Source organism: Rhinolophus ferrumequinum, chromosome 10, assembly GCF_004115265.2.
Source record: "Rhinolophus ferrumequinum isolate MPI-CBG mRhiFer1 chromosome 10, mRhiFer1_v1.p, whole genome shotgun sequence".
NCBI classification, from domain to species: Eukaryota; Metazoa; Chordata; class Mammalia; order Chiroptera; family Rhinolophidae; genus Rhinolophus; species Rhinolophus ferrumequinum.
In genome coordinates, this window is record NC_046293.1 from 60,273,382 (window position 1) to 60,287,712 (window position 14,331).

Below are 14,331 nucleotides of genomic sequence, written 5' to 3' on the forward strand. Positions count from 1 at the left end.
CACATAAGTCTGTTTTTTATATTGCTGTTTTGGATTTTAAAGACTTTCATATTTTATATTTCTACTGATTTTTTCCCCCACTGACTAACATTTATCACTGTCTTTCAATTAGGACCCAGGCAAGATGATTTCAGATTTCCTAAAATTTTCCTAAAATTTTGTCATGTATTCTCAAGAAGAAAAATAATTATCCTAACCCACATATAGAACATATGTGTGTATTCTAAAACAACAAGAAGTGTACTTTTGGAGATAGTGAAGCATTTAGAAGTACAGTAAACTTTCTGTTATGGAGTAAAATACGAATTTTATTTCACTTTCCAATCATAGTGAAGAAGAAAAGTGCTTCTGATTACATTAACTTAACTGTTCCTTAAAAAGCTAACTGCCCTAGCTCACTGTATTTTTTATTTTATGGATTATGCTATTTTTCTTCTGAATTAAGTTTTCATAATCATTTATGTGAAGACTAAGAATATTTAAAACAATGATTATTCATAAGAAATCATAATAGTCTCATATTATTTTAGTGTGCTGGAAGGCCTTTGATTTTCATAGAATTTATAAATTTCAGCCTCTCCAGAATAATTATAAAATTATGAGAAGATATTAAAATTGAGTAATGAATGAGATAAAATTTTGAGGCTATCGTAGCTGTGTAATTATGTAATTTGCACGATTGTCTGTAAACATGTTGGTAAGATGTTTTGAGAGGGTATTATTTTTTTATATGAAATAATGAATTTCTATTTTATAATTTCACCTAAAATTAAGGTAAAATATGGCATTTCCTAGAGTCTATCTTCAGTATTTTCCTTAAAGAAAGTTGTAAAAAAAAAAAAATCACTCAAGCTGTGTATTTAGTTTATTTTCTGTATTTGGATATGTTAAATTGGGGATTAGAAAAATCTGCGTATCACCGATAAAGTTTTGAAATAGAATAGTAAGGGTAGTATACCAGTTCAGTAATATGTTAAAAATGTTGCCATGAATTTACGTGAAGTAAAAATGTGTCTGTTCTTGAGAAATAACAGATCAATTGCAATTGGAATAATTCTCCAGGGAAAGTTAAATATGAGTCAAGGGCATATAGTACATATTTATATAAACTGAGTGGTTTTTAGCTAATATTGTATTGGTCTTCAGAACCAGGACTATATACCATATAGATCAAAACATAAATGTGGTGAATCTGTAAATGCCATAGAATATGGTAATCAGTGCCAGTCTTAGTGACAAGCAAAGTGGGCCACCCCCTTGGTGTGATGTATAATTTGACTTTTTTCCTCCCAGAATATCTCCTGCCAACCCCAGGAATGACTACTGGCAATTCATTCCCTTGAGTCAAACATTCTTCTGGTCTACATTTTCTAAAATATCCTGATCCCTGGGAGGCTAATTCATTGCCCTGTCTTGTTGGTATAAATTGGGTTCTTTAGTGACTAGAAGAACTGGGCTGTGTGAGATAACTACATGCTAGGAGATTAAAAAAGGAAGCTCTCAAGGCTAAGATCATTTTATAGGACAATTAAGACTACGACTAGTCTTTGAAAGAGTAGTAGCAATGTCCTTTGGGATATATGTTATAATTAGTTTTAAGCCTCAGCTAACCACTTTTCGTCACTGACAGTGCCTATCTTACATAGATGGCTGGATAACAGGTGAATGCCAACACTTGGATTAAACTTTTCTGACTATTTTTCCCATTAAAAAGGAAACAAACTAATTTTCAACTTGAATAGCTTTTTGGTTTTCTATAATGCCACCACTGCCAAAAAGGAAAAGAATAAGTTATTTTGTAGTGTCTTATTTAGTATTTCTTTAAACTAGTGTTAAAGTTTTGTTAGTTTTACTGTATACGTTTGTGAGTAACATTTATTTGTTAGGAGCCTATTAAGTCCCAAAAGAAAAAAGAAAATGCATAAAGTTCTGCCTTAGAGAGAACCACTTTTCATTTGCTTTTATTTTTAATTTTAACAGCTCTGTTGTTTCTTACCTGTTTTTCCCCTATATGAATGTTAGTTCAACTCCTGCTATATTCTTTAAATCATATATAGCACCAGAAGGAAAAGATGAACAATTAAGCATATATATTTTATTCTGAATAACAGCATTCACTTACATTAATTCTATAGCAGGCTCCTAACACCTAGATTATTTGTCCTTTCTCAGTATAACCTTGGAGTATTTCGTTGATTATCACAGTTTGGTACCACTAGTCCCGGTGAACCATCTAGGCAAAGGGTCAGTTAAGAAACTGGGGAGGAAACAGCATAAATTATTGAACACTGTTAGAAAACAAAAGTATTAATGAGATTGACATTAAAATTGGGTTAATAATGAAAGACAGTGTAGTTATTATGTAATGACTAATATATTCTTCTCAAATGTAGAATAATTCGGATGGGCAGCCAAATCCTCAAGAGACTGATTGCTGTATGTGAAGTCTGTGTAGCAAAGGCAGAATACTTTCAGGAGCCCACCTGTCATTGCTGTGGAAATTAATGCAGATTTCAAAGCCCTTGGAATGAAATAATGTCCAGGCCAAGGATATTGTGAATTACTGTTTTTGTTTTTGTTTTGTTTTATAGAAAACTACCACAGATGTGGACAAAATGGTCTCATGAAATCATTGCCAGCAGCCTAGTATGTTCTTTAGATTTCTACTCAATAGGTTTGGCATTTTGGCAGATACTCTGATTTGGTGTAAAGTGCCACCTTTACTATGCTTAGTGTTGTTGGGTTGTATTTATCTGCATTATTAGAGTGAATTTTGCTTTTTTGTAAAAATTACCATTCGTTGAATGAGTGGGAGTTCATACCACATGGTAAGTTAGCAGTTTATATAATATTGGAAAACAATTTTTAATACTTCAAAATCGCTTGAATTAAATTTTTTGTATCTCTGGCAAGTAAAGTAGGACTTTCAGTTTGAATGAAGTTTCTATAGATTGGTAAAGAAAATTATAATGTCTTTGTATCTTGATTTATATAAAAACTATTTCAGGAGTTAAATGTCAATTTCTTAGAAATCTCGTAATTTTGAATACACTGGCAGTGTTGGCTCTGTTTAAAGGAGCATGCAGTGAGTCCTACTGTGAGTATAAATACTCTAACTAATCTTGATTAATTGTGAGGCAGTGAGGAGCAGAGGCAGTCTGCCTCTTAAGTCATGTTAACTTTTCAAAGCTTTTGTTTTCTAATCTGTAAGATGGAAATGATAATCAATGAGTTCTCACTATTTCTTTAGAGAAAAACATATATAGTTTGAATTCAGACTTGATTTCATGACACATTCTTAGGGTAACTATTCTATTCAAGTTGTTTGATAAATTTAATAATATGCCCTAATTGAGACCTTTGATTATATTTTTTCTCCTTTTTTCTCCTGCATCAGTTTTTTCCATTCTTCCTTCTTTCAAAATGCTACATTTACCTTATCTTTTTTTATACTTTCCCCCAATTTTCTCTTTTCATTCCTCTCTCATTCTCTTCCAACTCTTCCTCTAATTTCACCTATTCTTTGTTCAAAAAAAGCAGAGATGTTAGTGGTAGAACTACTGCCAACTGTCTTCCTCTTAAATGAGACTCTGGAAATACCTACTACTTTGGCCAGTGTTGCTTTTTTGCAAACGTGAAGTCCCCCTTCCCTTTCAAAATAGCCAAACAAGTTAAAGTAATTTGTGACTAGAGCTCCTACTATCTGAATCCACACAATTAGCAGCCAGGATGCTCTCAAAATGGGATTGCTATAAATATGATGAATCTAGCAGCTAAACTTGGAATCATCATGTCTTTCCTGTTATGTGGATAGAGAGATTACACCACTTTTCTCAAAAGGGAGGCTTTAAAATCTGTTTACATTACTTTTTCATTTTATCTTTTGGGGGGTCTTTTTGTTTTTGGAAGCAGATGCTTTGAAGTATTTTAGATTTATGTTATCTAAATATTATTTATTGATTTATAATAAGATTTGCACTACTTACTTTCAAGGAGGGTGTAAAGCAGTATATTGCCATGTATTTTAGCTATTTCTGTTTTTCTGTTGCAAAGCAGTATTCTTTTGACAGAAGACCTAGAATGTTATAGTACTCATCTCTGGGTCTTTCTAAGGTGTATTTGGTATCCATGTTCTTGGTGCTTACAGTGATACAAAGGTCAGTTGAAACATTCCTAATTACACTGTGGGAGGGATTCCATCCCCTCAGGTAAGAAAAAGAAATTATTGTACCCTTGAATTTTGATACCATTTTCAGTTGCTGCAAATTTAGTTACATTTTTATTTTAAACTAACATTCAATAGTGCAAGCAGGAAAGATCTCCTAAACCATGACATTATTTGGGAAACTACTGCAATATAATAACAACTGCTTCTTTCTACGAAGTTTGCTAGATAGGAGAAAAATGTTAAAGCTATGATATTGCAATCTTATTCTTTTTATCTAGAAAAATAAAATAAAATATTAGGCTTCTGACCCAACTGTGCAAATTGCATTTTGCTTTCCAGCTTTTACTACCTCTGTGTCATAATTTTAACACATAACATACAACTCCTGTCTCTTAAGGCAGTTACCATATGGTGTTTATGTCAGACTGGATATATTTATCTAATTTTGTGAGTTTTTTTTTTACCTCCCAACACAGTTTTTGAAAGTAATACCGCTGCTGTTACACTTTCTCCTTACAATTTTTATGTTGTTGAGAAGTATCAGTTACGTATTATAATCATGAAAGTCTCTTGGCCTCAAACCCAAATTTTCTTTGTGGCCTAGAATAGATTTTTTCACACAAACTGCATAGTTATAGCTGTGATTGTTAGATCCTTAATTTGCTTTACAGTTACCACTCAGTGTGACGCTAGGTTTTTAATTATGTTCCAGCAGTGCTGGTTTTCTGAGTATAACCTAAAATCATAACCACTTTGAGAAATTACTTTCAGATCTGATGAATAATTCACTTTTTCTTTAATATACTTGCTCTTTGCTTTCTCATCCCCACTAGGTTCAACATATTAGTGACACCCCACATCTCTGACTCTGTTTAGAACTTCATAAGTAATGATACAAATATGTTTAGGATGGCATAAGCGGTCAATTTGGGAAAACTTTTAAAAAATAGAATAATAAAGGTATGTTTTTGAGAGCTTCGTTGAAACTATTAATATAAAAAATTAAAAGAATACACAGTCAGAAGGACATTATGAAATATCTCTCAGCAGTTTGAAAAGAAAGCCGATTTAGAACTTTGGGTAAAAATTCTAGGTCAAGTAAAAAACAATTCTCATGTAGATTAGACTTTTAATCATTTCTTTTGTTTTACAAGCATTCCTATGTATTTTTAATTTACTGAGGCTAATTTTGAGACTGTCTATAGCAATGCTAGACCATCCCTCCATCTCTCAAGAAAAATTGTTTTAAAATTTCTTTTTTGAGAACCTGAATTATGTAATAAATGTATGATACTGAAAAATTCCTATATAATATTTATAGCAGTCAGGTGAAGTTATAATAACTTTTCTAATTTCTAATTTTAATCATTATTTCTGCAGTACCTAGTATGTCAGTCAGGGCTTTACCTATATTATCCCTATAAGGAATAATAATTTTCACAGCAATCCTGTAAGGAAGGAATCAGGGTTTAGAGGTTGAAGTGACTTACCTAGAGTCACACAACTAAAGTCTCTGTGAATTAGCATGTCTTACTTCAAAAACAGTTCTACTACAACGCGCTAGTATCATGTTTTACAAAAAGAGTCTCACTCCATGAAAATTCAAGCCTTACTAAAATAAAGTGAAAATACTTTTTATACAATTATTATTTCTATGAATAGGCATTGGGACACAGACACTTAAACATATCAAAGAACTTCAAATACTATGAAGATTTGTCTAATGAAGACAAATCTTTGACCTCCAGATTTGACCTCAAATCTGAAGATTTGACCTCCAGAGCTGCATTAGGTTTTCATAATTGGTCCAGGACAGTTTAAAATAGCTTACTAATTTGTAGTTTGTTATAGGAGGTTATATCATAGGCCATAGCATAGTGGTTTAGTGCCCATTCTCTGGCCAGACTTCCTAAGTTCAAATCCCAGCTCTGTTCTTTACTAGATGTGTGACCTTGGGCAAGTTAGTTAACTTGTTTTGATTTCCTCATATAAAATGGAATTAATAGTAGTGTTTAACTCATAGAATTCTTTATTAGGATTTAAAAAGGAGTGTTATAAAGCATTTTACCTGGCACATGGTGACTGCCTGGTGGGTGGTATATAAATAAAATACACTTTTGGTACATATCATTCAAGAGATGGGCAGAAACCCACACTTTCTCATAAAGGGACCAGTTTTTTGCCTGTCGACAAGCACTGCATATTAAGAATCTACTGTTTACTCATAACCGTGTCCGTGATGTATGCTACAGAAGTCATTAGGGGGTTCTCGGGTGCTTATAGCTAGTTGAGGAAACTACATACATAAAAATACTAAATACAAAACTGTGTATCATGAAGTACTCACGTGTCATTAACATTTTAGCTTCTATTATGCGTTAGGCTTTGGGTTAGTCTCTGCCCTTGTGGAGTTTACAGTTTTGCAGGGAATATAGACCTTAAACAAATGTCCAAAATACTGTGCAAGATGTACAGATTAATACGGGATCATAAAACAGAGAACTTGAGCCCAGTCCTCTGTGCTTCAAGTTATTATTACTGTTAGTATCAAGAAAGAAAATCAATGAAAAAGCTCAATGGTGGAGATAGAACTTAGAACGGACCCTGATGGCTAGATAGATTTTAGATGGTTCCATAGGACATTGCAGCATAGTTCAGGTAAAGACAATATGAACAAGGCATATCTGAAATATGAGGAAACTGATAGTACATTTTGGTATGTTGTGTGAAACAAAGTTGCTGGTGAGGGACTGAGGCCCATTCATGGAATTCCTTGAAAGCCAAACGGAGTAGTTTAGATTTATTTGAGATGGCAGGAGTTTGGAGTGATTATATTTAAAAGTAAATTACAAAACTAAGGAAGATAAACTTGCAGTTATAAGCAAGGTAGAGTGGAGGCAATAAGTACGGAAAGCTAAGATAGGAAGCTGTTGCGATTTTCCTGCTGTGAGGTCATGATAAAGGATTGATTAGCTGAGGGAGGTCACATTTGGAAAGAACGCTTAGATTCTGGACATTATTGGTGGAGGAAAATAGAGTTGATAACAGCGCACTGTGTCTGGATGATGAGTGCATTGGTGTTGGCACTCTTAAAAACAGGTTAATAGTAGAAGTGAATCTGATACTATTAAAGTAGCACAAGGACTAAATTTAGTCCAAAACTTCATTGATGTATCTGTGAACAACAGTTTAATGACCATTTGAAAATCTGTACCATTATGACAAATGGCACTTGCTACTGTGGAGGATAACGTGGTCCCCTGTGCGATGAAGGAGCAGTGAGAGGTGATGCCTGGCAACCTAATCATTGCTTATTAGGATAGGGTGATGCGAATCATAACGAAACTATTGGTTTCTATAGACTTTCTGGTAAGCATCATTGTGATGCAGAGTCAAATTTACGCTTTATCAAATGAAGTATTTAATTCAAGTGTGGTTTGTATACACACAAAAGTAAATATTGTTAATTGGAAATAGTTCAGATTGTACATCCTAGGCAGACTGCCTTTAGCAGTTGCTTTAAAATGAGAATAAGCATATCGTTTTTTTTTAAATTTGTATATATTTATTTTGAAACATGTCAGGCAGGATGCTTTGTAATTTGAAAACTTGTTTTTCAAAAAATTGTGTCCCATCACCAATACCATATATAATAGAAACGAAACGACAGTGTTACGTAATCTTTAATTTGCAATGAGCTTCTTGGCGAGAGGATGTTACTAAAAATATATTGTACTGGTTTAAAGGAGGGAAAAATCTTCCTTTTTCGAAAAGGAATTACACATGGATGCCCCTTATACGTTGTTGCCAGATTCTGGATTTTAGCCCTTGGGCTTCCAAGAAAGGATCAAAATCACTGTGTACAGTGAGTCCCAAGTCTGAACACACTCTCCAATTCCTCCATTCTTTCCTTTTATTAATGTGTAGTGTGGGTTTTCAGTGCCGTGATAAGAGGATAGCCAGATTCAGCAGATAAAAATATAGGACGCCCAGTTAAAATTGAAGTTCAGATAACGAGGTTTTTTAGTACAGAGAATACTAAACAATATTCGTTTATATGAAATTCGAACTGGACGTCCTGTATTTTATCAGACAACCCCTGCTTACTTTTTCTTTAAAATGATTTTAACTTACTACAAAAATCCCTAAATGGGAGCAAAAAAGTAACATTCCTGGCCCGGCAGCAGTTGAGGCTCCCGGCAGTCAACCTTCTCCCAAACTTGGCCTTTAAGGAAAAAAAAGGCAACCCACTAATCCCGGGAGCCTGCGCATTAAAAGGAGCCGTGCAGCGGCTTTCCCGCCGGTTTTCTAAGGAATGTAGCACGGTGGCCACGCCGCGGGGTGGAGCGCGAATGGCTGTGTCCTTGCGGGATAGAAAAGGAGGTGCCGGAAACTTTAAACCCCAGACAGAGTACAACGTGTCAACTTAGACGGTGGTAAGTGCCGCCATTTTCTTTGCGGGCCGACACCGGGCGAAGTTAGGTGCTCCACTTTGCCCCGTTCAGCGGATTGGGGGGCATGGCTAGGGTCCTCAGCACTTTGGTGACGTGGAATCGGGTCCCCCCTTTGGGGGCTGATGTCTAGTGACACGTCGAAGCTTGCCAAGGCGGGGAAAGCGGACACCGCCGTGTCCCGGATGTAAGATGGCGGCGCGGGTGGGGGCAGCCTGGCGGGGCGGTCACGTGTTGGGGAGTAGCGCGCGAGCCTCCTTAAGTGATCTCTATGGTTCGTCCCGGCGCACAGGAGCGGCGGAGCGCGAGAAGGGTCGTGTGTCTGCGCGCGCTGAGCCGCCGCTGCCACGCAACCCGCCTCGGCCCGGTTTTAGTTTTTCGGGGTTTTTGTTTTTTTCTCGCCTCCTGCTAAGGTGTACCGGATTACCGTGGAGGGTCCTGGGGAGTGTGTGGCTGGGGACTTCCGGGCCGTGCCTTCGTTCGTTACCGCGGCGCCGGAGCGGGTGTCCGCCTCTGCGGGAAGCGCCCCGGGCGTTCACCCGTGCGAAGAGCGGACCTGGCGGCGGATGTTGGGAGCGTGGCGCCGGTGGCGGCCCGGCCGCCGCCCAGGCCCTTCCGCGGGCTCAGGGCGGGGAGGGGCGCGAGCGGCGCGCCCAGAGACGTGGCGGGAGCTCGGCGGGGACGGCCCGGATCTTCTGGCGTGCGAAGCGCGGGAGCGCTGCTCGCGGCTTCTCGGGGACCGTGCGGAGCCAGTTGGCGTGTGGCTGCGCGTTTGCCGCCCATTTCCTGCTTTTGAGTGGCTCAGGGGACGAGCTCCCCTTGGGGCAGGGGAAGGAGCGTCAGCCTCCGCCACGACGTCTCCGCACCGTTTCTCTTTCCAGAGAGGTCGGTTACGCAGAGAACGCCTGGTCGGGCCTGCCCGCGGCGCCGCCTAAGATCCCCCGGGCTCTCGGGGCGCGCCCGGTGCGGCTGAGCTGCGCGGCGCTGGGCGGGGTCTCCGGGCGGGCGTGGGGCGGCGGGGAAGGGCAGAGGCGCCAGGCAGATTTCGGCGGCGGAGGAAGGACGGAGGAGCGCCGGAGCCGCTTCACTCGCCCTCAGCGTGGTCCGGTGCCTCCCCGACACCATGGCCCTGGCTGAGGTAGTAGTTTGTGCTGTTGGTCGGGTTGTGACATTGCCCGCTGTGGAGATAACTGCGCAAGCTACTGCCTTGCTAGTGCTGGTGATGCTCAGCGGAGGACAATGGCTGGGAATCCCCTTTGTTTTCCGGAGCTCGGAGCGCGGGGACAGCCTGCGGAGCCCCGGCCGGCGCGGCCACCGCGGAAACCGTTAGTTTTACATATTCCTAGAGGGAAGAAGGAATTACGGGGAGAAGGGTGGACTGGGACATTTTTAAAGCTGGGGGGAAAGAGCTAAGCTTTTCAGTTCGCTTTTTACTCTTGAAGGAAGGAGTGAAATTGTGTAAGATGATGACAACTTTTCCACCCTCAATAATTTTAACACTTCTTTCAGGTGATGCAGGATTTAGTTTGCACCTATTTTACTTCGTGCTTTAGCTGCAGATCGGAGTAGAGTGAACTATCCTGTCGTGCAGAACTGGCTTTGGAGGCAGAATAGTAGACCCATTAATTATAAAGTTTATGCCTTAAAACATTTGAAATCTGGCGTTTTGATATGTTCCCTCGGTAAATTTAAGAGTTTTAAAACTGTAAACCTAAAGCAATTAAACGTTTCCATTTAAACTTTGTTTGCAACTCCTCGAATGAGAAGGTTGAATGTACAGTTAAATGCACTGTTGAGATTTTTTTAATGAGGCAAATAAATTCTTTCTGCAGTGTGGAGTGTTTTTTTTTCTTTTTAGTTTAACTTTGGGGGCTCAAATTCTGATGGTGTGGTTGGGGTTTCTTTTTCTGTTGTTTTTTTTCCCTTTGATTCTCGTAATTATTTATATATTTTATTTTTGCATTGCATTTTAGTATGAGTGGAAAGGATCCAGGTAGGAGTTAAAAGTATGGTTTCTGGATACTTTGGGTTTAAAATCCAATGACGCCCATTTTGACTCGTAAAGTACCAATAGTCTAAAGAGAAAAATAGAATTTTTATAAAGAAAATTTAATTTGCATAGCTAATGAAATTACTTGGTATTTTAAATACCATGAAGTCTGTGTGGGTGGAAAAGAAGATAATTATATCTTTTAAATTTTAATTTCACTTAGATGCATCGGTTGTAAATTTGAGTACTTTTCTTAAACTGCCCTCGTTTTGATTTGTGCAGGATAATTAGCTTTGAATGTAATGTAATCACAATTTTCTGTGGTTTAAGTTTTGATGCTTAACTGAAAAAAATAAGGCAATTCTTTACTAAGAAGAAGGCACATAAAAGGAGAAAAATATTTAAAAACCAACTGAATTGTTTTTGTCCCCTTCAGTAAGAGTCTGATGCCTTTGTAATTCAAAAGTGATCTAATAAGTGTGCCTTGATTTGGTTTGGTTTAGCTTTAAGCGATAACCTTACTCAACCTGATCTCATCTGGATGGAGCTTCATTGTGGAAAGAATAGTAAGGAACCTTATGTCGAATCTTAAAATGCAGAAAATACTTAAGTTGGCTCTTTTAGTTTGCTTTTCTTGATACCAAAGAGCAAAGTAAATTCAGGACTTTAAGTGCCAGTTCTTTGAAATCATGAAAATCTCTGTGCTATTTCAAATCTTGATTTACGGAGAAAATTTCAATTGTACTATGAAAACTTTCATTTCCCAAAACACTTCATTCAGCCAACCAAGCTAATCCTCATCTCATAGAGGTCATCTTCTTTCCCACTACACTGTTTAACCTGTACCCCAAAGTGTTAAAAATTCTGCCAGTAATTTATTGAACTTCGATGGATCAGCAGATAGGAGGTTGTACTATACAGATAAAATATTTGTAGTTTATCCTTGGTTTTTTAAAGTTAATTTCATCCAAAACTGTTGCACACATAGGAACATTTTTGAATTGTTGGATGTAAAGGTACTTCCATGTTACTCTTGTTTGCTGAGTTACAAGAGAAAATACTGCCCCCAGCCAGCTCGTAATACCATAGTTCTATTTCTGCTTTAATCTCCAATTTAAAAAATGTATCAGCCTTTCTCTTTTACATTTCTCTACACCCTGGTGAAAATTACCTACTGGACATTTTTACTGTTCGCAGTTTCCTACAAGATGAATTTGTTTTATCAAAAGTACAGCTTTACAATCTTGGTGTTTTTGATACTTGGCACAATTAACTTTTGTTAAAAACCTATTTTAAATCATTTGAATTAGCAAAAAGCCACTAATGGAAAAGAATAAGACAGTATTTGGGGTGCCCTTCTCTATATAAGTACTTGACTAAAGAAAAGCTGGGTTATGGTAATGACATTTTAATAAATGTCATCCTCGATTATTGGAAATGTAGATGTTATTGTATATAGGACACCTGGAGAAGATTCTTCGGGAACCCAGTTTTGTTTCATGCCTCAAAGTGAGTTCCTGATTGTTAATCTCATATATAAAAACTTCATAAACTATTTAAAAATGAAATTACCTTTTGGCAGGTAGGCAAGACTGACCAGTAAAGGTTGACCCGGGACATACTGTGTCTTGTAGAGTAGCCCCAAAAGAATTGCCAGAGGAACCTGACAGCAGAGATTACATAGGAGCAAGGTGCTAAGAAAGCTATGAGAGTTCTTCATAACTACACATTCTCTTCCCCTATTTATTGCACCCCATACCCTCAAAAGTAAAGAAATCTGGGAGGTACTATTGCTTAACCCCACTGAACATTGTAATTTCTGCAACAAAAGGAAAATAGGACAATTGTCTTCAAAAGTGAGTTAGGCCAGATTGGTAATACCCAAGAGGAGAATTATGTTCATTGTCATAAAATTTAAAAAGCAATTGGTGCTACTGATAATGTAGATAAGGCAAAAATATTAAAAATCACCTGAATGATTGTCTCCATTTTTTCCACTAAATTTTGTTAGATTATCACTGTTAGGCACCATGAGAAAAACAAGAATTGTATGGCAAGGTCACTACCCCAAAGGAAAACACAACGAGAAGTAACATGGAGTGCTTAAGAATCAAAGTGTGGGTGGGTGAAAAAACAGTGAGTTACTTCACCTTTGAGACCTGGCAGAAAAAACGGGGGTGAAAGCTGAGGGAAGAGAAGTATGGAGTCCTTAGAATGCGTCATGTCGCATAGAAAGGTCTCTTGACTGATTGTAGCCTCCAGTAGTCTAATTGTGGAATGGAGACCTTGGCGATGAGCAGTGCAATTGTAGTTGATAACTGAGTGATACTCTGGGTGGCTTACATTGTAATCTTGTGTTATCTGCTGCTAATATGCTGGGGTGTTATCTGAATTTGTTTAACAGAATTACTACTAGTTCCACATGGAGTATAGTGTACTTTCTTAAGTTGAGAGTTACGTGGTTTTTTTTAGGTTACATTTTTAATTTTACAGTCACCTTTCTGTAAAAGAGTAATGTTTTGTTCACATATATGGAATTGCACCTACACAGACTTCTGGCTACGAAATTTATGAATAGGATCCTTTGAAACTGCATCATTGACACCCAACAGTACAGATTTGGTCTTTTAATTATATCAAATATAGACAAACCCAAGATACGAGTCTTGTGTTGATTTTAAAGGATAAGTACCTAGATCTCCTTTACTCAACCTCAAACAACACTTTCTTAAAATGTATCATTTGCTTTTAGTTAGGTTTCAAAGTCTGTTAGTTCCATTATAATAGAGAGTGTCTTATCACAGGGCTCAAGGTTTTTCAGAAGGCCTTATGTCAAATGTCGCAGAAAAGTCAAGTAAATTAGGGATTAAAAAGTGTCCGGGACTTCCGCAATTTAGATCTTTCAGGTAGTTGTAATGCTGTGTTTTCTGTTAGATTTTCTAACTGCTCTCTGATTAACATTACAATTATGGGTGTTCCATACCACTTTCAACATAAGTAACAAAAAAGTTAAGATTTAGAGGTTGCTATTTAAATATTCAGCACACCATATATTCAAAAGCCCTCATTAAAGAGAAAAGCATTATATAGGTACATATAGAGTAGTATTAATAGTAACACTTAATGTTACCCAAATAGATGGCATAAAGAGCTGACTAAACTCTAAAATAAGCAAATGGAATTACATTTTCCTGTTTTTCAAAAACAACTTTTCATACTATTTAATAAGACTTTAGGTGACTTATCAGTGAGAAGAACCCAATTGACATTTAATTTCTTGTTTAGTGAATGAAACTCATACAGAATAAATATGTTGGAAATAAATCCATTCATTCATTTTATTTATTTAACAAATATATTAATACCTGCCACTGGGGACACACAGTAGACTAAAATGAACAAAGCTCTGCTCCTAAAGCAATGTGTATTCTAATGGGAATACATCTGTCTGTAATAATAAAGATGTAGCAAGTCCTATCCATGGGCCACCTGGGTTATTTTCAGACCTGAGTTCCATACAGTCACCTTCTCTAGAGCCCTTGCTCAAGAACCACTAGTGGTAGTATGGTTGTATTTTTTAAAGAGCCATTGTCCCCATCCATTTTTGTTATAATTGTACCAGCATTTAAAAGAATTATAGTTGAGTCTCACTAGAGCATCAAAATGTGATGTCTGGCTATGCACAATCATTAGATTTCTTCACAAGGTGGTCAGACATCACA

The 14,331-nt window shown here is 37.5% G+C and overlaps 1 protein-coding gene across 1 annotated transcript; it reads left to right on the forward strand.

Annotated features, from left to right (window-relative positions):
• The first annotated feature begins 7,911 nt into the window (after positions 1 to 7,911).
• LOC117028718 (uncharacterized) lies at positions 7,912 to 10,471 on the forward strand. The gene has a single exon (XM_033117603.1). The coding sequence runs from the start codon at positions 8,812 to 8,814 to the stop codon at positions 9,754 to 9,756; it is 945 nt and encodes a 314-aa protein (XP_032973494.1). The 5' UTR covers positions 7,912 to 8,811; the 3' UTR covers positions 9,757 to 10,471.
• Positions 10,472 to 14,331: the final 3,860 nt, after the last annotated feature.